Genomic DNA, 22,141 nt, shown 5'->3' with positions numbered 1-22,141 from the left:
AAGCTGGCCCTGGTGAGGGGCAGGAGGGCAGAGTGGCCTTGGTGGAGGGAGTCGGGGGACAGGCTGTGAATGGCCTTGTGAGGGAGGAGTATGGAGGTGTGCTGGCTCTGGTGAGGGGGTGGGAGGATGGGTGGCCCTCTGAGGGAGAAGTATGTAGGTAGGCTGGCCCTGGTGAGGGGTGGGTTGGGGGAGGGAAGGGTAGGAGGTTGGGCTGGTCCTGGAGAGGGGGCAGGAGGTTTAGGTGGCCCTGGGTGTTAGGGGTGTGAGAGCTGGGTGACCCTGGTGAGGGGGCGGGAGGTTGGGTTGTCCCTGGGTGGGGTAAGGGAGACGGTGTGTGAGGTGGGCTGGCTCTGAGTAGGGAAATGTGGGGTCTGGGGGCGGGGCCCTCATCAACCCCTCTGCCTGGCTCTCATTCATTCGTTCTGTGTTCTCCAAGCCTTGGTGGTCTAAATAGTGGAGAAAGGACCAAATATTGTCTGCCTTTAATGTTTTATGGGGCTGAAAAAGTAAGTGGCAAATCCACTCAACAGGCCAGACAACAATTCCCTGAAGTCTGTCTCAGTGAAGACAGGACTGGAGATAGATGTAGGCCTCACCTTGGTCCGGCTGCCCAGTCTTGGCCTTCTCAATGGTCCACGCAGCTGCTGGGTGGGGGTTTGGGGTGTTGTCCCCCGGCTACAGGGAGTGGCTTCTTGGGTGGAAACTCACGCTCGGGAAGTCACCTTCTGTGCTGAGCCCTGGGCGCATCCGCCGAGGGTCCCTCCCACGTGGCTCCAGGAACTCTCAGCAGCTTCGGCTCAAGCAGGGTCTCCCTCTGAGCCCTGCTGCCTGCTGCCCTCCTCCCGTGCCAGCCCTTCCTGTGCCCACCGTGGGCACCACCCACGACCTTGCTTTCCTCCATCCATCTTGGTACACACTTGGGTTCTCACTTGTCTGAGGGAGAAAGAGGGGGAAGGGGGGCGAGACTCAGGCGTGAAAGGCTGTTTGACATCACAGAAGGGTCGCTTTACTTAAAAGAAGAGAGACTTTTATCTTGAGATGCGGTTTCCACATCCCATTTTAAGGCTCCTGTCCTTCTTCCTAAGACCCTGTTCTGTCTGGGACTGACCGAGTGAGGACGCAGCGGTCAGCTTCCTGTAGGCGGCAGAGGATGCAGTGCCACAGTGCGTGGAGATAGCCAGCACCGTTTCTGGACTTGGGGGCGGGAGGGGCTTCCTGCTGTGCTTTTGGGGCTTCGCTGGGCCCAGCATTGATGGCCAGTCTATTATTCATCTAAGTCTGCGTGAATAGAGAAAGGACATGGAGACGGGAGAGGAACAGAACTGGGGACAGACGGGAGAGGCAGCTCAGAGGGCAGCGCTGTCACGTGTGGACGCTGAGTGGAAGTGTCTTGAACTTACGGAATAGCACCTTGTCCGGGGTTGGGGCCTCCCCAGCACCTCATCTGGGGTTCGGGGCTCTCCACTTCCGAGGACCTGCCCTATCACCCCTGACTCTGTCCCTCTGTCTCTGTCTCCGTCTCCCCTGCCCTCCCCACTAGCTGACCCATTGCAAATCCGAGGCACACAGCCATCCCTGCCCAGCTGGGGAACCAGGGCAGGGGCTTACCTTACGCCATGCCCCAAAGTCCAGACCAGCCAGTCTTCACTCCCAGCACGCCCCTCCGAGCCCCTCCCGCCTGTCCTCTGTGCCCCAGCATTTCTCTAGGGAAGCCGTCCGTCCGCTTGACCAGCCAACCTGACTGTGTGTTGGTTTTGGTTCTTCACTGCTCCTGCCCTGGCGAAGGCCGCCCCCTACTCCTTAAACCACCACATGTCGCCCCAAGTGCAGTCCTGGAATTGGCCTCTGGGCATTTGGACTTGCTGTCCTGTCACTGAGCTGTTTAACAAACCACAGGGCCATGGGGCTCTGATAGGAAAACCATCCTCTGTGGGTAGTTAGGAACCCCTAGGTTATGGAAGGAAACGTGCCGTGCCCCGAGGGTGGGGGGCACAAAAGAGCCCCTGGACACACTGCAATGGAGGCGCTAACGCCTCCGGTTCTGACCATGAGCACCTTCAGCCGCTGGGGACTGTCTGCCGGCGCACTGTGGAAGCTGGGTGCTCACGGACTGTGCACTGGGCACCAGGCAGGGCACGGGGGTGCCCTCACAGGCTGCTTCTCCATCCTCAGGCCCAGCTGAGACGCACCATCAGCCATAGACCTTATGAGGCTCACTCCCCAAGAGGCAGAACGAGAGGCCCTCCCTCCCACGTGGAAACATGAGTCACCCCCTTAGGTGTTCCAGCTCCATTACGCATTTCATCAGGTCGCAGGAGGAAATGTCTGACCTGCATAAACACGGTCAGCACCGTAAACAGACAGACACACCGAATCACCACAATGACGAACACACTTTATTATCTGTGTGCCCTCGGCCAGTCACGAAAACACTGATACGGCGGGATCAGATCCGCTTCTGTTGCCTCTGCGGCCTCTCTGCCTGTGTTGTCTTACGTCTTCCCGGAGGGACTCCTCTCCGGGCTTTGCAGTCTATCTAATGGACTGAATTTCTTCTAGTTTAAGAGTTCTCCATCGGATCTGGATTTGTCTCTTCCTTTCCAATTTTTTTTTTTTTGAGACAGAGTCTCACTGTTGTCTCCCACAGTGGAGAGCCGTGGTGTGATCTCGGCTCACTGCATCCGCTAACACCCAGGTTCAAGCGCTTCTGCTGCCTCAGCCTCCTGAGCAGCTGGGATTACAGGCGTGCACCACCATGCCCAGCGAATTCTTGGATTTTTAGTAGAGAGGGGGTTTCACACGTTGTTCAGACTAGTCTTGAACTCCTGACCTCGGGTGATCCGCCCGCCTCGGCCTCCCACAGTGCGGGGATTACAGGCGTGAGCCGCCGCACCCGGCCCCTTTCCAGTATTTTAAATCCGTTTCCCGTTTCCTCATCGCCTCGGCCAGGTCCCACTTGGTGGCAGCGTCCAGCCTGCTCCTGACGCCGGGAGACTGTTTCTGCCATACCTTCTGCACACTTCCGGCAGCCGTCCTCTACCGAAGGAGGAAACGCCCCTTCATGTGCAGCTTGCCCTGAGGATGCATCGGGATGGTTAGGGATAAGTTTTTCTCATTTTTCATTTTTTTTGCCAAAATGAAATCATGCTACACACGCCTTTCACGAACGTTACAGTACCGTGCACACGGCAGGAACTTTCCATCTCAATCCCGGCAGGTGTGTGTCGCGTAGGAAGTCTGTTCTCATGGCTGTGCAGCTGTCACACCTCCCTCTCCAGAGCTTCCTCTTCCTGCAAAACCAAGCCTCTGTCTCCATTCCACACTCGCTCCCGTTCCCCGCCCCGGCCTCCGGGCCATTCTGCTTTCTGTCTGATTCTGACGCCTCTGGGCGCCTCACATCCGTGGAAGCACACAGTACTTGTTCTTGCTGTGAGTGGTGCTTTCACTCAGCACCGTGTCCTGGAGGTTCATCTATGGGGTGACCGGCATCGGGATTTCCTTTCTTCTCAAGGCTGAGTGATACCCCCGGCGTGCGGCCACCACATCCAGCTTCTCTGTCTATTGAGGGACATTCGGGCTGCTTCCACATTCGAGCTGTTGGGAGGAATGCTGCTCAGGACATGAATGGACACGTTTCTCTTCAAGAGCCTGCTTTCAGTTCTTCTGGGTACTTACCTGGAAGTGGGGCGGCTGGGTCCTATGGTATAATCATTCTATGTTTAATTTTTTTTTTTTTGAGACAGAATCTGGCTCTGTCGCCCAGACTGGAGTGCAGTGGTACAATCTCAGCTCACTGCCACCTCCACCTCCCGGGTTCAAGCAATTCTTCTGCCTCACCTCCCAAGTAGCTGGAATTACAGGTGTGCACCCCCACTCCCAGCTAATTTTTATATTTTTAGTAGAGATGGGGTTTCACCATGTTGGCCAGGCGTGTCTTGAACCCCTGACCTCAGGTGATCTGCCGGCCTTGGCCTCCCAAAGTGCTGGGATTACAGGCGTGAGCCTTCTCAGTGTGGATTTGGTTTGTATGTCCCTAGTGATGACCAACACTGAGCATCTTTTCATGTGCTTGTTGCCCATTTATAAATCTTATTTGGAGAAATGTCTATTCGTGTCCTTTGGCAATTTTTGAGTGTTTTTTTTAAAAATTATTGTTGAGTTTTAGGACATTTCTATATAGTCTAGATGTTAATACCTCGTTGGACATGTAATTCACAGATATTTCGGTATTCAGAGATGCTCACGAACTCCAGCTTGCCTATTTTGTCTTTTGCTGCCTGTACCTTTGGTGTCACAGCTGAGAAATCGTTGCCAAATTTAACATCACGGAGCCTCCTCCTCTGTTTTCTTCTAAGAGTTCTCTAGTTTGGGCTAGGAACTTTCACACGTACTTTTCCGCGGCCTCCTGGAGGATCTGGTGTTTTTCTCCATTATGATTTCATGGGATGTGAGTCCATGGAGCCCTCCAGTGGCCCCGAAACCCCAGGGAGCGCTGTCTGCGTGTGCAGAGGTCTTGGTGTCCTGCGGGCGGGGGCATTCCAGCTCTTCTGGTGCTTTGACGCCTATGTTCTGAAGTGGAGTTGGGCTGTTGTTTTCATTCTTTTCCCTCTTGTTCTTGTCTGGTTTGGGTTCAGCTACTCTCAAAATAAACCCAGGGACACGTAACGATGGTGCTGCGGGACCTTGCACGAGAGGCTGGGGCTGCCTGGGTCCTGGCGATGCCTCGGTCTCCCAAAACGTCTTGCTGCTCAGGCTGCGGCAGAATCTAGTTTCTGGGGTTCTCCCTCTGAATGCTTCTGCGGCTGGGGCAGCGGAGATGAACTGGCTGTGGTCCTGGAGGGTGGAAGGCTTTGACCCTGGTGCAGACCTCGCCCCGATTCCAGGGGCTTGCTGGCCACTATGCCCTCCTCACCCCATGGTGTTCTCCCTGCGTGCATGTCTGTCTCTGCAGCCAAATGTCCCTTCTTAAAAGACGATAGTCACATTGGATCGGGCGCCCCTAAGGACCTCATCTTACTCTCATCATCTGCAGCGACCCCATGTCCAAATAAAGCCATGTTCACAGATCTTGTTTTATTTTTGAGATGGAGGCTTGCTCTTGTTGCCCAGGCTGGAGTGCAGTGGTTCAATTTTGGGTCACTGCAACCTCTGCTCCCAGCTTGAAGTGATTCTCCTGCCTCACCCTCAGTAGCTGGGATTACAGGCATCCGCCACCATGCCCAGCTAATTTTTGTGCTTTTAGTAGGGACGGGGTTTCAGCATGTTGGCCAGGCTGGTCTTGAACTCATGACCTCAAGTGATCCACCTGCCTTGGCCTCCCAAAGTGCTGGGATTACAGGCGTGAGCCACCATGATCATCCAGGGCTTCAACTTACCTTATTAGGGCACACGAGTCACAGTTCAGATGGGTGATCTTGGGAGGTAAGGGTCTCCAGGGGAGTGTTGGCAAGTGAGTGGTTAACACAGGGACAGTAAAGTGTTTCTCTGTTCTCACCGTGGATATGGTCGTCACCCCAGGCAGCCAGGGCCAGGGTGGGAAGATGTCCTGGTGAGCGATGGGCAGGTCAGCAGATGCGGAAGGGCTGCGGCAGGGGAGGAAGGGGTGAGGACATGGAACCTGGGGTGAGAAAGCCCCAGGCCAAAGCCCACACTGCACACCCTGCTGGGGTTGGATGTCCCCAGTGGCTCCCAGGGGTCAGGGTCAGTGTGGAAGGATGTGTGGAGACTTGGGGGCTTCCCAGGAATGACGTTTGTGCTGAGGCTTCTCCTGGGGTGTTAGCCTAGAGAGGACAAGGTGTCCAGCAGGGTGAGGCCAAGAGGTCAACGGCGAGGGCTTCCGAGAAGCAAGTCCTGGGGGCCCCAGGGCGGGGTGGGGCAGGGCGGCTGCGTCACCGCCCAGGCAGAGCTCTCCAGAGATGCTGTCCTGGTGTCAGGACTGAGTGAGGCCTGGGAGCCCTGCATAGACAAGACTCGGCGGGGGGGAGGTGGGGGTGGGCTGGCGAGTCCCCCAGCAGCATTGGGTAAGGAAGGGTCTGTCCATTGTCCACCCACTTGTCCATCAGCACGCACCTGCTGTACCCAGCCGTCACTCACCCACCATCTGCCCACCTTCTCCTAAGAAAGGTTTGATGAGGGTGGGGCCTTGGAGGGATGTCCGTACGGAACCCATTCGTGGGACTTTTGGCAAGTTATCACGGCTTCAGCAGGAAGGAGAGTCAGGAAGACGGGGGTCCCATGGGTGGATCTGGGTGGCTCCCTCCTTGGGGGCAGTGGAAAATGGCCTCCTCTTCTTTCTGGCATCTGTCTTGCCCAGCCTGACCTTGGCCTTGAGGAATCTGCATAAACCCCACCCATACCCCATGTGCCAGGGTGTCAGCCGCTCAGGCCAGGCTGGCGCTGGTGTCGGTGGCATTGGCCACTCCCCTGCCCCGCACTGTGCCTGCTGCCATGCCCAGGGTGTTACGCGCGTGTGTGGCTGAGAATGCAGGGTCTGTTTGTGTAGAATGTGTGTTACACATGGCATAGGGTGTGGGGACCTCAAGGGGGAGTTGTGTACCTCTGAATTATGGCCTTGCTTGCACTTGGCTAGCAAGGCACCCACACACTTGGCAGTGAGGCTCCTGCAGACCATGGCCTGGTTTCCATCTATGCACACGGGCTGCCCTGAGCCCGCCAGGCCTCCTAATACAACTTGTCCGGAGAGGCAGCCGCTTTCAGATGTCGTTGGCTTTGGATGGGATTGTTGTACCTTCTGATCCAGACACCATTGCTGTGGTGTGTTTACCACAAGTCAGGCACCACATGCACACATGTGCGTGAATTCACACATTGCAGGCATGGTTGCACTCACCCACACACGTGTGTGCTTACCTGTGCATGCACACATACTGGCCCTCATACACACACACGTATGTCTATATGCATGCAGGCACACTGGCACCCCCCCACCCATGAACATGCATGCACATATCCACACTCACCCACTGGCCCCACACGTGCACACACACACATATGCATATCCACACACACACCTACATGCATGCAGGCACACTCACACCACCCACCCATGAACATGGATGCACATATCCACACTCACCCACTGGCCCCACACGTGCACACACACACATATGCATATCCACACACACACCTACATGCATGCAGGCACACTCACACCACCCACCCATGAACATGCATGCACATATCCACACTCACCCACTGGCCCCACACGTGCACACACACACATATGCATATCCACACACACACCTACATGCATGCAGGCACACTCACACCACCCACCCATGAACATGCATGCACATATCCATGCACGCTAACCCACTGGCCCCACACATGCACACACACACACATACCCACACACATACCTACGTGCACGCTGGCACACTCGCACCTACCCACCCATGAACACACATGCACACACCCACACATGCACACATGCTGGTCCCCTGCACCCACACACCACATACAGGCACACCCGTGCACCCACTGTCCTGTTGAGCACCCTCATGGCATGTTGGGATCTGATGAAGAACAGGACCTGCCTGGTGTCTGCCTTTCTGTCACTCACAGCCTGAGGGGAGCAGGAGTGTAATGGAGTTCACAGACTCCAGCTGGTTCAATGGTACTGAGAGGGGGTGCCAGGGAGGGCTCCCCTGAGGCATGGCCTAGCCTTGACTTCACGGTGACATCATTAGGGCGAGGCTTGGCCCCAACTCCTTGTCTGTGAGGTCAGCCCCATCGCCGACCACCCTCCCCATTTTTTCTCGTGGGGACTCGTACACCTGCAGGGTTGGCCTCGGGGGAATGCAGGTGACCATGGCCCTTCTCAGGTGGGGCTTCCGCTGCTCCCAGTGGCCGGGGAGGTCTTGCGGTTTGACCTGGTTCTATTCTCCACAGATTGACCAACTCATCAGTCATGGGGCTGACATCCTGAAGCCTGTGACGCTCAGGCAGGGGGAGAAGGTGGCAGTGGGCACAGCCGTGGACTATGGCTACTTCAAATTCTTCCAGGTAGGTGGTGAGCCTCCCACGATGAAGGGGGAGTGTGGATCACATGCAGGGCCCCTGGCTGGGCTGTTAGCTTCTTTGAGGCAAAGCTGGGCTTCAATTTCCTAGTGCCTCCCCGAGAGCAGCCCCTTGGCAGCAGAGGCGAACCCCCGATGTGCTGAGCTCATGCCGGGTGCAGCTGTGTGTGCTCCCAGCTTTGTGTGTCTGTCTGAGTTCATCCTCAGTTACACATCACAATGGCCAAGAGGGGCCCTCGATCACCCAGAGTTGCCCAGCAGCAGGGTGGGCCCGGGACCCTGTGGTGACCCTGGTGCCATGCTGCAGGATCGGAAGATTGCCCACTGCCCCTTCCACACACTGATGCCGGCGGAGCGTGAGACGTTCGTGGCAAGGAAGCGGCTCCTGGAGTACATGGGCTTGCGGCTGAGAAAGGCGGTCTTTGCCAAGGAGAGCCAGTGGGACCCCACGTGGCTGTACCTGTGCAAGAGAGGTGGGCAGTGGGCCCTGCTCTGCTCTGTTCTGCAGGGCGGGGTTCCGGCCTTGTGCCTGGGGCTGTGATCCTGGTAGATCTGGACCCCTCGGGTTCTGCAGGGGCCTTCCTAGGTCCAGGCACATCTACTTGGCCCCTTTGTGCTCTAACCCCCAAGCAGCTCGGGCAGGAGAGATGAGAAGAGGGGTCTGGACTGGGAAGAGGTCCCTGGGAAGGGGAGGTGGTGGCCTAGGCCCAGGACCCAGGAGAGGACTAGGCATCGCTGCGGGAGCCCATCCAGCACGGGGAACGAGGGGCCGAGGCCTGGGGGTGGAGCTCCTCTGCACGGTCACAGGCCTGCAGGTGCATCCCACACGCCCCACATATACCCAGCTCCCCACATGGAGCTACCCCACATAGGCACCATCCGCCTACTGCCATCTATTCCCCCATGTACCCACAGCCACGTACCCAACCCCATCCACATACCACCGCCCCCACATGCCCACCCCACCCACCTACTCACCACCAGTACCCACTTCCACATACCCCTACCCATTTACCCCACCCCACATGCCCACCCCCACCCACCTACTCACCACCATGTACCAACTCCCACCTACTTACCCCCTCATCTTTCCACCCCAACCACCTACTCACCCCCATCCCCACATACTCATCCCCCCACGTACCCACTCCCACCCACCTAGTTACCCCCACCCCTGCATACTCCCTCCTGCTCCCCTCCCTACATTTACCTACTCATGTCTACCTGGCACACACAGACCCACTCAGTTGTCCACAGACACTGACACCCACACTCACCCTCTCCTCACTTAAGAGCCTGTCACGTGTTAACATGTGTGCTGCTGATCCTGCCCCCACACTGAGTCTTCAGCATGTATATAAAAACTTTCTAAATGTATTTTAAAGTAACTTATATATATAGGAAGTGTAATGGAGTTTCAGGTGGGATAAAACAGAGATTTGTAAAACAGACACATCAGAGTTATTTTCAGCAAAAGAAAAATAACTTAGAACTTACAAGGGAACCCCAGTAAGATTAGCAGTTAGCCGGGGTCTCATCAGAAGAGATTGGTTGGGGGGTGGTCAAGATGGCTGGTGAGAACATTTCATGCCCACTTCCTCCACTCAGTGGAAGCAGAGCAGCGTATAGACAGTCACACTCCAGGTACATTTTCCAAGAGAGAACGCTGGAACTCAACAGAGAAGTGAGCCGTGACCTGTGCGTCTTAATCCCTGGTTTAGCTGGGTTCCTCTTAACCTCTGATGACCGCCTTTGTGGTCAGAAGGTCACGTGTCCCAACTAATGCTCACTGGGGGATTCCACCAGGGACCAGGCCTTGAGGGTTAGCGGGGAGAAAACTGCAGGCTGGTGGGCACTGCCCTGGAGTGAGGGTTAGCGGGGAGAAATGTGCAGGCTGGTGGGCACTGCCCCGGAGTGAGGGTTAGTGGGGAGAAATGTGCAGGCTGGTGGGCACTGCCCTGGAGTGAGGGTTAGCGGGGATAAATGTGCAGGCTGGTGGGCACTGCCCCGGAGTGAGGGTTAGCGGGGAGAAAACTGCAGGCTCGTGGGCACTACCCTGGAGTGAGGGTTAGCGGGGAGAAATGTGCAGGCTGGTGGGCACTGCCCTGGAGTGAGGGTTAGCGGGGAGAAAACTGCAGGCTCGTGGGCACTGCCCCGGAGTGAGGGTTAGCGGGGAGAAATGTGCAGGCTGGTGGGCACTGCCCCGGAGTGAGGGTTAGCGGGGAGAAATGTGCAGGCTGGTGGGCACTGCCCTGGAGTGAGGGTTAGCGGGGAGAAACGTGCAGGCTGGTGGGCACTGCCCTGGAGTGAGGGTTAGCGGGGAGAAAACTGCAGGCTCGTGGGCACTGCCCCGGAGTGAGGGTTAGCGGGGAGAAATGTGCAGGCTGGTGGGCACTGCCCTGGAGTGAGGGTTAGTGGGGAGAAATGTGCAGGCTGGTGGGCACTGCCCTGGAGTGAGGGTTAGCGGGGAGAAATGTGCAGGCTGGTGGGCACTGCCCCGGAGTGAGGGTTAGCGGGGAGAAAACTGCAGGCTCGTGGGCACTGCCCCGGAGTGAGGGTTAGCGGGGAGAAATGTGCAGGCTGGTGGGCACTGCCCCGGAGTGAGGGTTAGCGGGGAGAAATGTGCAGGCTGGTGGGCACTGCCCCGGAGTGAGGGTTAGCGGGGAGAAATGTGCAGGCTGGTGGGCACTGCCCCGGAGTGAGGGTTAGCGGGGAGAAAACTGCAGGCTCGTGGGCACTGCCCCGGAGTGAGGGTTAGCGGGGAGAAATGTGCAGGCTGGTGGGCACTGCCCCGGAGTGAGGGTTAGCGGGGAGAAAACTGCAGGCTCGTGGGCACTGCCCCGGAGTGAGGGTTAGCGGGGAGAAATGTGCAGGCTGGTGGGCACTGCCCCGGAGTGAGGGTTAGCGGGGAGAAATGTGCAGGCTGGTGGGCACTGCCCCGGAGTGAGGGTTAGCGGGGAGAAATGTGCAGGCTGGTGGGCACTGCCCCGGAGTGAGGGTTAGCGGGGAGAAAACTGCAGGCTCGTGGGCACTGCCCCGGAGTGAGGGTTAGCAGGGAGAAATGTGCAGGCTGGTGGGCACTGCCCTGGAGTGAGGGTTAGCGGGGAGAAATGTGCAGGCTGGTGGGCACTGTCCCGGAGTGAGGGTTAGCAGGGAGAAATGTGCAGGCTGGTGGGCACTGCCCTGGAGCTGTCAGTCCCAGGGTTGGGGGTCTGGGGTCTGGGCCATCAATAGATTGCCATGAGGTCCTCTGATGACAGCAGCTGCTGGGCGGCAGAGCCACGACCTGTGACCTCTCTGTTGACCCTGGCTTCTCAGAGCCACTAGCCAGGCCCGGCACTCCGTGCATCTTTGTCTCTTCAGTGGCCCAGGTCCAGGGGAGAGCCTCTGACCACCCTAAGAATCTGAGTCTTAGTCCCTGGTTTAGTTGAGTTCCTCTTAACCTCTGGTGACCGACTTTGTTAGTGAAAAGGTCACTTGTGCCAACGAATGCTCACCAGGGGATTCCTCTTAAAAGATACAGAATAGCTAAATGGATTAAAAATGATCCCGATGATCCTTCAACCTCAGTCCCCAGACCAAATGGACCTCACAGACATTTACAGAACATGTTGTCTAACCAATGCAGAGTATACATTCTTCTCATCCGCACATGAGACCATGTGTTAGACCACAAACCAGTCTCAACAAATTAAAAAAATCAAAATCGTGTCAGGTATCTTCTCAGACCCCAACAGAGTAAACCGAGAAGTCAGTACCAAGAAGAACTCTAAACTATACAAATACATCATTTATACTGTACAAACGTGTATGTACAAATTTGCAAACATGAAAATCACACATTTCTGAATGAATATTGAGTCGATGAAGAAATTGAGATGGAAATAAAAAATATGTTGAGACAAAGACAGAAGCACAGTATGCTGAATCCTGTGGGATGCAGCAAAAACAGGGCCGGGAGGGTTACAGCTATAAATGCCTACCGCAGAAAAGTAGGAAGATTACAAACCAGCGCTCTCACCATGCATCTCAAGGAACTAGAAAGCAAGAACAACTCAAATCCAAAATTAGAAGAAGAAGAGAAACAATAAAGATTACAGCAGAACTCAATGAAATGGAGGAAAAAAGTACAGAGAATCAATGAAATAAAAAGTCGATTCTTTAAAAAGTTGAGGCCAGGTGCAGTGGCTCATGCCTGTAATCCCAGCACTTTGGGAGGCTGAGGCAGGTGAATCACAAGGTAAGAAGTTCGAGACCAGCCTGGCCAATATAGTGAAAACCCGTCTCTACTACACACACACACACACACACACACACACACACACACACAGCCAAGTGTGGTAGCATGCACCTGTAGTCCCAGCTACTGAGGAGGCTGTGGCAGGAGAATTGCTTGAACCTGGGAGACCGAGGTTGCAGTTAGCTGAGATTGTGCCACTGCACTCCAGCCTGGGTGACAGAGCAAGACACTGTCTCAAAAAAAAAAAAAAAAAAATTGAAAACAAGATTGGTAAACTGATAGCTACACTAACTAGGAAGAGAGAATAAATTTATTCTTTTATATCTTATTTGAAGAAATGAATCTCTGTAAATAAATAAAATCAGAAATGAAAAAAGGAGATATTATAACTGATATCATAGAAATACAAAAGATCATCACAAACTATATGACAAACTGGAGAACCCAGAGGAAATGGATAAATTCCTGGAGACATACACTCTTCCAAGACTGACTGAAGAATAACTAGAAAACCTGAACAGACGAATAATGAGTAGCAAGACTGAATCAGTAAAAAAAACTTCTCAACAAGGAAAAGCTCAGGACCAGATGGATTCACAGCTCAATTCTACCAAATGTATAAAGAATAAGTAAAACCAATCCTCCTGAAACCATTCCACAAATTTGAGGAGGAGGGAATTCTCCCTAACTCATTCTATGAGGCCAGTGTCATGCTGATATCAAAAACAGACAAAGACATATGTAGAAAACCTACAGGTCAATATTCCTGATGAATCTAGACGCAGAAATTCTCAACACAATACTAGCAAACCACATCCAGCAACACTTTCAAAAGATTAGGTGAGATTTATACCTGGCATGTAAGGATAGCTCAACATATGCAAATTAATAAATGTGAAACATCACATCAACAGAATGAAGGACAAAAACCATACAGTCATCTCAATAGATGCAGACAAAGCACTGGATGCAATTTAACAAGTCTTCATAATAAAAACTTTTGTTTCTCTTTCTGAGATGGAGTCTTACTCTGTTGCTCAGGTTGGAGTGCAGTGGCACGATCTCAGCTCACTGAAACCTCTGCTTCCCAGGTTCAAGCGATTCCCCTGCCTCAGCCTCCTGAGTAGCTGGGATTACAGGCACCTGCCACCATGCCCAGCCTATTTTTTTGTGGTTTTAATAGAAACAAGAGTTTCACCATGTTAGCCAGGCTGGTCTTGAACTCTTGACCTCAGGCGATCCACCTGCCTCAGCCTCCCAAAGTCCTGGGATTACAGGTGTGAGCCACCATGCCCAGCTGATTAAAATCTCTTAAGAAACTAGGCACAGAAGGAATATACTTCAAAATAATGAAGGCCATATATCACAAGTCCACAGCCAACATCATCATAATAGGGAAAAATTGAAAGCCTTTCCTGTAAGAACTGTAATACGACAAGGTTGCCCACTTTCGCCACTCTCATTTAACCTAGTACTGGAAGTCCTAGCCAGAGCAATCAGGCAAGGGGAAGAAAGAAAAGGCATCCACATTGGGAAAGACTAAGTCAAATTGTCCCTCTTTGCTGATAATCTTGTTCTATATCTAGATAAACCCAAGACTTTACCAAAACACTCGTAGATTTGATAAATGAATTCAGTAAAATTGCAGGATACAAAACTAAAGTACACAAAAATCAGTAGCATTTATATACACCAATAATGGCCTAGCCAGCACAGAATTCAGGAAGGCAGTCACATTTACAATAGCTACAAAAAATACTTAGGAATACATTTAATCAGGGAGGTGAATGATCTCCATAAGGAAAACAATAAAACACCAAGGAAAGAAATTGAAGAGAACACACACAAAAAATGAAAAGACATTCCTTGCTCATGGATTGGAAGAATTAATATTGTGAAAATGACCATACCACCAAAAGCAATCTACAGAGTCAATGCAATCCCTATCAAAATACCAACACTGTTCCTCACAAAAACAGAAAAAACAATTCTAAAATTTATGTAGAACCAAAAAAGATCCCAAATAGCCAAAGCAGTCCTGAACAAAAAGAACAAAGCTGGAGGTATCACATTACCTGGATTCAAAATATACTACAAAATTATAGTAACCAAAACAGCATGTATTGGTATACAAATAGACACATACACCAATGGAACAGAATAAAGAACCCAGAAATAAAGCCATATATTTACAGCCAACTGATCTTTGTCAAAGCTGACAGAAGATGATACATTGGGGAAAGAAAACTTTCTTCAATAAATGGCACTGGGAAAATTGGATAGCTACATGCAGAAGAATGAAAGTGGACCCTTATCTCTCACCATACATAAAAATAGACTCTACGTGGACTAAAGACTTCAACATAAGACCTGAAACTATAAAAATACTCAAAGAAAATTTAGGGTAAATTCTCCTGGACATTGATCTAGGCAAAGAAGTTATGACTAAGACCTCAAACACATAGGCAACAAAACCAAAAACAGACAAGTGGGACTTAATAAAACTAAAAAGCTTCTGCACAATGAAAGAAATAGCATAGTGAAGAGACAACCTGGTGAATTTACCTGACAGGTGACTAATATTCAGAATATACAGGGAACTCATGCAATTCAACAGGAAAAAAAATCCTATGAAACTTGGGTAAAGGACATGAATTGACATTTCTCAAAAGAAGACATACGAACAGCCTATGGGTGTAAGAACAAATGCTGATCTGCTTGTCTTATGCCTAAACGAAAGAAGACTAGCTCAACCTCACTAATCATCAGAGAAATGCAAATCAGTCAGGATGGCTGTTATAAAAAGACAGAAAATACCAGATGGTGCAAGAATGCCAAAGAAAGGGACCTTTTACATGTTGTTGGTGGAATATAAATTAGTCCAGGCACTATAGAAAACAATATGAAGATTTCTAAAAATGTATATAGAATTATCATTCAATCCAGCAATCACACTGCTCTCTACCCAAAGGAGGAAAAATCAATATATCAAAGAGGTACCTGCACTTGCCTGTTTATTGCAGCATGATTCACAATAGCTAAGATTTGGAACTGACCCAAATGTTCATCAGGAAATGAATCAATAAAGAAAATGTGGCATATATATACCACACACACCACGCTTTCTTTATGGATCCATTTGCTGATACACAATGGAATACGATTCAAATACAGGCAAGAATTAAATTATGTCATTTATAGCAACGCAAGTGGAACTGGAGGTTAGTATCTCACGTGAAATAAGCCAGGCACAAAAAGACAAATCTTGCATGTTCTCACTTATGGGAGCTAAAAATTTTGAACACATGGAGGTAGAGAATAGAAATATAGATAGCAGAAACTGGAAAGGCTGAGTAGAGGAAGTGAGTAGCATGAAGAGAAGAGGTTTAAAGGGTACAAAGATAAAGTAAGATAGAAGAAATAGATTTAGTGTTTTAGAGTGGAGTAGAATTACCATACTTAACAAAAATTTATTTTATTCAGGTGATGGGCACCCTGAATACCCTAACTTGATTACACAGTATATACGTGTAACAAAACTTTGTATGTACTCCACAGATTTGCATAAATAGTAATTGAAAGATGCAATAGAGGTTGCTAGAGGAGACTCAAGACAGGGGGATGTGTCATATTCGAAGTGCTCAAAAATGGCTGCACACAGTGGCTCTTGTCCCTGTAACACTAGTACCTTGGGAGACTGAGGCAGGAGGATTGCTTGAGCTCAGGTGATTGAGACCAGCCCAGGCAACATGGTGAGATCCAGTTTCTATTTAAAGAAAATTAAAAATCAACAAACAAAAAGCAAAGTGCTCAAAGTTAGATAAACTGTTAACCAAGAATCCTATACCCAGCAAGTTAACTTGCAAACATAAAGGTGAAACTGACATATTCCCAGATAAAACCGGTGAGAAGTGGTTGTCATAGCCTTTTCTTACAAGAAATTCCAAAAGTATTCTGAAGGCAAGTGATTTAAGGTGGAAATTAAATACACACGAACAAAAAGCACTGGCAAAGGTAATTGTAAAGAAGAATATAAATGCATATTTCTTGTTAATTGACTTTAAAAGCAATTTAAAATAATTTGTATGTAAGCAAGTTGTATATATGTATATATATGTATTGTATTTATATATATATATATATATTGTGTGCGTGTGCATGTGTGGTTGCATGTATGTGTGTGCCTGTAACACACAGAAATGTATTATACTTGGCAGTAACAGTACAAAGGAAGTGGGCAGAAGGACAGTTCTGTCGTGATAAGAAGTGACTCCAAATGCTAAGTCAAACTGGGAAGGTGAAATGGAGATCCAGAAATGGCAAATAATTTTAATACAACTAAACCTTTAAAGATATACATTTCCTCCTTTCTTCTCTCAGATTCTTTAGAATACATAAAATTACATAAAGTAATAATACTCTTATAATGTTGGATTTATAACCTTTATAGATGTAATTTGTATGATAATATCATGAAAAGGCAGAAAAGGAAATAGAGCTCTATAGGAATAACTTTTTTTTATTTTTATTTTATTTTATTTTATTTTATTTTTTTTGAGGGAAAAAGAGAAGAAGGGGAAAAAAAGAAAAAGAGGGAAAAAGGAATATTACTTCATTCCTAAAATGGGTTTCAATAATGGCCGATCAATATTTGAGTGTTTAAAGTGGTTAATGCATATTTTATGTGTTTAAAATGGAGACCTCTATTGTGTTTATTTGTTCTGGTTCTGAGTTCAAGTCCTGGTTATCGTTATCAATTTGTTGTCTCGTTGAATCTAAATCTCATTATGTGTCTTATGTATCTGGGTGTTAAGATCTCTTATTGTTACGTTAATCCTTTTACCCTTGCATCCTTGTAGCTTTGAAATCTATTTTATTAAGTGTGAGAATTGCAACTCCTGCTTTTTATTTATTTATTTTTGCTCTCCATTTGGTTGGTGAGTTTTTTTCCATCCCCTTGTTTTGAGTCTTTGTATATCTTTAGATATATCGTTAGATTTTGTGGATAATGTATATTTTGTGTGTTTAAAATGGAGAGCCCTATTGAGTTTATTTGTTCTGGATCTTAGTTCCAGTCCCGGATATCGTTATCAATTTTCTGTCTCGTTGAATCTAAATCTCATTATGGGTCTTATGTATCTGGGTGTTAAGATCTCTTATTATTACATTAATCCTTTTACCCTTGTATCCTTGTAGCTTTGAAATCTATTTTGTCAAATGTGAAAATTGCAACTCCTGCTTTTTATTTATTTATTTTTGCTCTCCATTTGGTTGGTACGTTTTTTTTTCCAACCCTTTATTTTGAGTCTATGTATATCTTTGGATATACCGTTAGATTTTGTCTGTATCTTTTGATTGGGGGATTTGGTCGATTTAAATTTAGGGTTGCTGCCGTTTGATATTAACTGGCTATTTTGTCCTTTTGTTGATAAAAATTCTTCTTTATGTTAATGCTCTTTACTTTTTGGTGTATTTTTAGAAAGGGTCATACTGGTTGTTCCTTTCTGTGTATAGTGCTTCTTTTAGAAGTTCTTGTAAAGCAGGCCTGGTGGTAATAAAATCTCTGAGTACTTGCTTGTTCCTAAAAGATTTTATTTTTCCTTCAAATGTAAAGCTTAAATTGGCAGGATATGAAATTCTGGGCTGAAAGTTCTGTTGATTAAGTATATTGAATATTGGCCCCCACTCTCTTCTAGCTTGTAGGGTTTCCGTTGAGAGATCTGCTGTAAGCCTGATAGGCTTCCCTTTGTGGGTAACTTGATCTTTCTCTCTGGCTGCCCTTAATATTTTCTCCTTCGTTTCGATCCTGGTGAATCTAACGATTATGTGCCTTGGGGTTGGTCTTCTTGAGGAATATCTTTGTGGTGTTCTCTGTATTGCCTGACAGACGCCCAAATACATGAGGCAGAAACAGAGATGGAGAAACAGGTAATGCAATAACAGTTGGAAATGTCAATTCCTCACGCTGAACAACTGACCAGACAGCTAGGCAGCGCCTACAGGAAGCCCGCCAGACTTGTCGACCTCGAGAACACTCTACCCGACCGCAGCAGAATCTGGGTTCTCCTCAGGTACCCTGGAGACATTCTCCAGCATACGCCATATGCAGATCATAAACGCTTCATACATTTGAGAGAACAGAAATAATACATTTCATGTTTCAGACCACAGTGGAATTTAACTGGAAATGACCAGCAGAAGGACATTTGGGAAACTCTCATAAAGTAACACACGTCTGGTCAGGCACGTGGCTCACCCCTGTAATCCCAGCACTTTGGGAGGCCGAGTTGGGCAGATCATGAGGTCAGGAGATCGAGACCATCCTGGCCAACATGGTGAAACCCCATCTCTGCTAAAAATACAAAAATTAGCTGGGCGTGGTGGAGTGCGCCTGTAGTCCCAGCTACTCGGGAGGCTGAGGCAGGAGAGTCACTTGAATGCGGGAGACACAGGTTGCAGTGAGCCGAGATGGTGCCACTGCACCCCAGCCTGGCCCCTGGTGACAGAATGAGACTCTGTCTGAAATAAATAAATAAAAAATAACACATCTCTAAATAACAAGTTTAACAAGAATCCAAAAGGGAAATCTGAGAAACTTTGAAGACACAACAGCAAGGGAGACGGCAGAGTGAAGCCTCTCCCTGGAGCCCGAGGACCGCCCGGCGCCTCCAGGTCCTTGCACCTGCGTGGAGGCACTGAAGGCTTGAGTCCCCCTATCTGCCTCCCCGGTAGTGCAGGCAGGCAGCACAGGGAGGGCCCAAGGAGGTGGCATCTGCAGTGGTGCCCCCCCGTCACCTGGGCACTAATGTGGGTCCCTCTTTCATGCAGCGGAGCTGATCCCCAGCCACAGGATGAAGAAGAGGGACCCCAGCCTGCCCAAGGGCCTGGACGTGAAGGGGCGGGAGCAGTAAGTATGTCTGTGGGCTGGGTTCTTTCCAGGATGGCAGCCTGTGGTTTGGACAGTGCTGCTGTGCCTGGCCCGACAACCTCACCCCAGGACAGCCTCCCTGCCATCTGACCCCCAAGTGGCATGGCCTCCTCCAGGCAGCCCTGCTCGCAGGCCATGGGCTTCAGCCAAGATGAGGTGCAGGGTCGTAGAGCACACAGAGCTGCCCTGGGCTGCCCCTAGCCGGTCACAGATGGGCTCTATGTCCTGCAGGAGGGTGGCCACCTCCCCCGACCCCAGAAATGGCCACTGAGTGGGGTTTGAGCCCATGCTCTGCTTTTGCAAGATGTCCTGTGGATGCTTTCCTGGCTTGCTGGCCGCACGGCCGAGGCGGCACACCTGCACCCTCCTAGCCCCTGCCCCTCCTGGGAGTCTCAACAGTGTTGCAGAACAGTCTCTTTACATGCCTGTGCACCCCTGTGGGATGAGAGGGCAGGGACCAGGCCCTATTTGTGTGGGTGTCCCCATCACGTAAACCCTGAGCCACCCAGTGAGGTGATGGAGAGGGGACTGGTGCAGGACGGGGGGGCTCATTTTCCTCTGAAAGCAGAGGAGACGTGCTATGAGGCTCACCCCAAAGACAGGCTCCATGCCCTGCCCTTGAAGAGTGACTTCTTCCCGTGCCACTGTCCCACAGACACGTCCCTGTGCGCCTGGGAAATCCCCCCATCATCATGTTGGCGGCACCATGGTGGTCTCCTGGATGGATGTGCATTCACTTACCCAGCCTCACTGGCGGGCACTTAGGTGGTTCCTGAGCTCGGCACATGTTGGTTTCCTATTCTAAATACTGCCATGCTGAACATCCTCAGGATGAGGACTTGGGGTCTTCTGCCCATGTGTGAAGGCTGTCCTGCACAGGCGACAGTGTGGGACGGCGGAGAGTGGCCCAAGAGCGCAGGGCCGGGCACAGCTCCCGGGCAGCAGCTGTTTAGGGTACGCTGCGGGGCTGCCTGATGACCCGAGGCTCTGTTGCAGAATTCCATTCTTCAAGTTCTGCTGCCTGTGTGGCCGCTCCATCGGGGTCCACCTCCTGCCCTGCCCTCGCTGCTATGGGGTCCTGACCTGCAGCAAATACTGCAGGACCAAGGCCTGGACCGAGTTCCACAAGAAGGACTGCGGGGACATGGTGGCCATTGGTAGGTCGGCCCTCAGGCTGGGAGGAAAGGCTTCCGCTGGTGCTGAGGGTGAAGGCGCGGGCAAGGGGCTCCCTCATTTCCCGAAATCTCTCCAGATTCAGGCCACTTTCCCAGCATTTCCAGATGGGCCTGTTGGGAGGTGGACAGCAGGGGGCCACTGAGGCAGCCTGGCTCTTCCTCTCCTGTGGCAGCGCAAGGCTTGTCCTCACCCTGGAAGGGGACACCACCCCATCCCTGCAGAGCTGGAACGTGGTCCTCTGGGGGCTCAGGTGACCCCTGGGAGCTTTGCTGAACTCCTAGGGGCTCTGCTGACACCCGGGAGCTAGAGGGCTCTGGGGGGTCTGCTGACACCAGTGCCTCTGGATCACAGGGCGGTTGACCTTGGGGTTCCTTCTGGAAATGTTCTCCCGGCCTGCTGTGTCAGATATCTTAGTGTGGACGTCAACAGGTGTCTGCTTCTAGAAACAGCCTGTTCTCCTGCCCCTCCCCCACCCTCCTTGGTGTGACCAGGGCTGGGTGTGGCGAGCGTGGCGGGCATTGTGAAGGCTGCTGTGCGAAGCTGGGACTTGGCTGGGTTCCCGGGCTGGTGAGGATGGGAGTGAGGCTGGGAATGCCCCTGCCTTGGGCCTGTGCCCTGAAGCGAATGGCTGCTGACCTCTTTCCCTCTCCATAAAATGGGGCTTCTAATGACAGGCGCCCTTGGGTCGGGGGTTGCAGCTCCTTGGCTTGTAGATTCCAGGATGGGGATTTGTTGGGTCTGGCAAGCCCCTCTTTGAGGAGTCACCGAAGACACCCCTTAGGCCCTGCTGTGTCTGGTCTCCTGGTCTGGGAAAGGCTAGACAGAGCCCGGCACTCAGCTGCCCTGCACAGAGGGCACAGAGTTCTGGAGCCAGGCCTGGGGAGGCCCAGCTGCAGCCCGCTCCTCCCCATCACTCACATGTTTTCCTCCTCCAGGGGCACACCTGGAGGAGGTTTCCAGACGGAGAGAAGAGTCTCAGTGAAGCAGCGTCTGCACGCCCGGGGCCTGGGAAGGACCCAGGACTGTGTGCGATTCTCACCTGCCTGGGCCGCCTCGGGGACGCTTCAGTTCATGCAGGTGTTTCTGCACCTTTACGGCCGCGCGTTGTAGCAGTCAGTGTCTCCTTTGCGACCTCAAAATAAATTGGCCTCATGGGGTGTTTGACGCTGTGTGCTGTGATCTGCCCCTAGCTGGGCAGAGTCCCAGAGCTTCCGTGGGGCCTGTGCCTGCCTCTGCCCCTGGCTTTGGTCTTGCCTGGCCTCCACTGTCCTGATGGACGAGGCAGGCGAGGGTCAGGACTCAGAGCCTGCTGCAGAGACGGCGGTGGGGGCGGCTTCTGGGCCTCCGGGGCCTGTTCTGGGACCTTGTCAGGAGCCCGCAGCAGCTGGCTCCACCCCTGCTCGGGTGCCCACGGGCGCAGGGGATGACGGTGTTTTGGAAATCACCTTGACTGAGAGATTGAGGTGGGACCTGGAGCAGTTGACAGGGAGCAGTGCTGCCTGATGAGGGCGGGCAAAGGTGGCCAGTGTGGAAGTTCATGGAGAGGGAGGGAGGCATGTGTGCAGTAAGGGGTGCACAGGGAGAAGGACGACAGCATCCCCAGGGACAAGGGGACAGCGTCCAGGACGAGGGCGATGGGGGCTTGCTGCAGAGGGCAGAATAGTGGGGAGTGTGGGAGGTGGGAGCCTGTGTCTGGGCTGGAGCCAAGCAGGTGAGGCTCTTCTCCAGGCTGGCTGTGGCTGTCCAAGCAGCCGCACC

The 22,141-nt window shown here is 51.4% G+C and overlaps 1 protein-coding gene across 24 annotated transcripts in view; it reads left to right on the top strand.

Annotated features, from left to right (window-relative positions):
- Positions 1 to 21,539, top strand: part of ANKMY1 (ankyrin repeat and MYND domain containing 1) — a 77,450-nt gene extending 55,911 nt beyond the window's left edge. For 13 of the 24 annotated variants that reach the window (XM_078328928.1, XM_035306261.3, XM_078328925.1 and 10 more), the window contains 6 exons: positions 1 to 12; positions 7,912 to 8,025; positions 8,347 to 8,512; positions 19,108 to 19,186; positions 20,204 to 20,364; positions 21,319 to 21,539. The exon at positions 1 to 12 is cut by the window's left edge and continues 120 nt beyond it. In XM_078328928.1, coding sequence (XP_078185054.1) covers positions 1 to 12; positions 7,912 to 8,025; positions 8,347 to 8,512; positions 19,108 to 19,186; positions 20,204 to 20,364; positions 21,319 to 21,365 — 579 coding nt within the window. In that variant the 3' untranslated portion in view covers positions 21,366 to 21,539. Of the gene's footprint in view, positions 13 to 7,911; positions 8,026 to 8,346; positions 8,513 to 18,166; positions 19,187 to 19,862; positions 20,172 to 20,203; positions 20,365 to 21,318 lie in introns of those variants that run through there. The other 11 variants (XM_078328930.1, XM_078328929.1, XM_078328927.1 and 8 more) reach the window with 5 other exon arrangements.
- The last annotated feature ends 602 nt before the right edge of the window (positions 21,540 to 22,141 follow it).

The sequence above is a fragment of the Callithrix jacchus genome, chromosome 6 (assembly GCF_049354715.1).
Source record: "Callithrix jacchus isolate 240 chromosome 6, calJac240_pri, whole genome shotgun sequence".
Classification (NCBI taxonomy): Eukaryota; Metazoa; Chordata; class Mammalia; order Primates; family Cebidae; genus Callithrix; species Callithrix jacchus.
The sequence above is the reverse complement of the archived record's forward strand: the minus strand, read 5'-3'. Positions and strand labels throughout refer to the sequence as shown.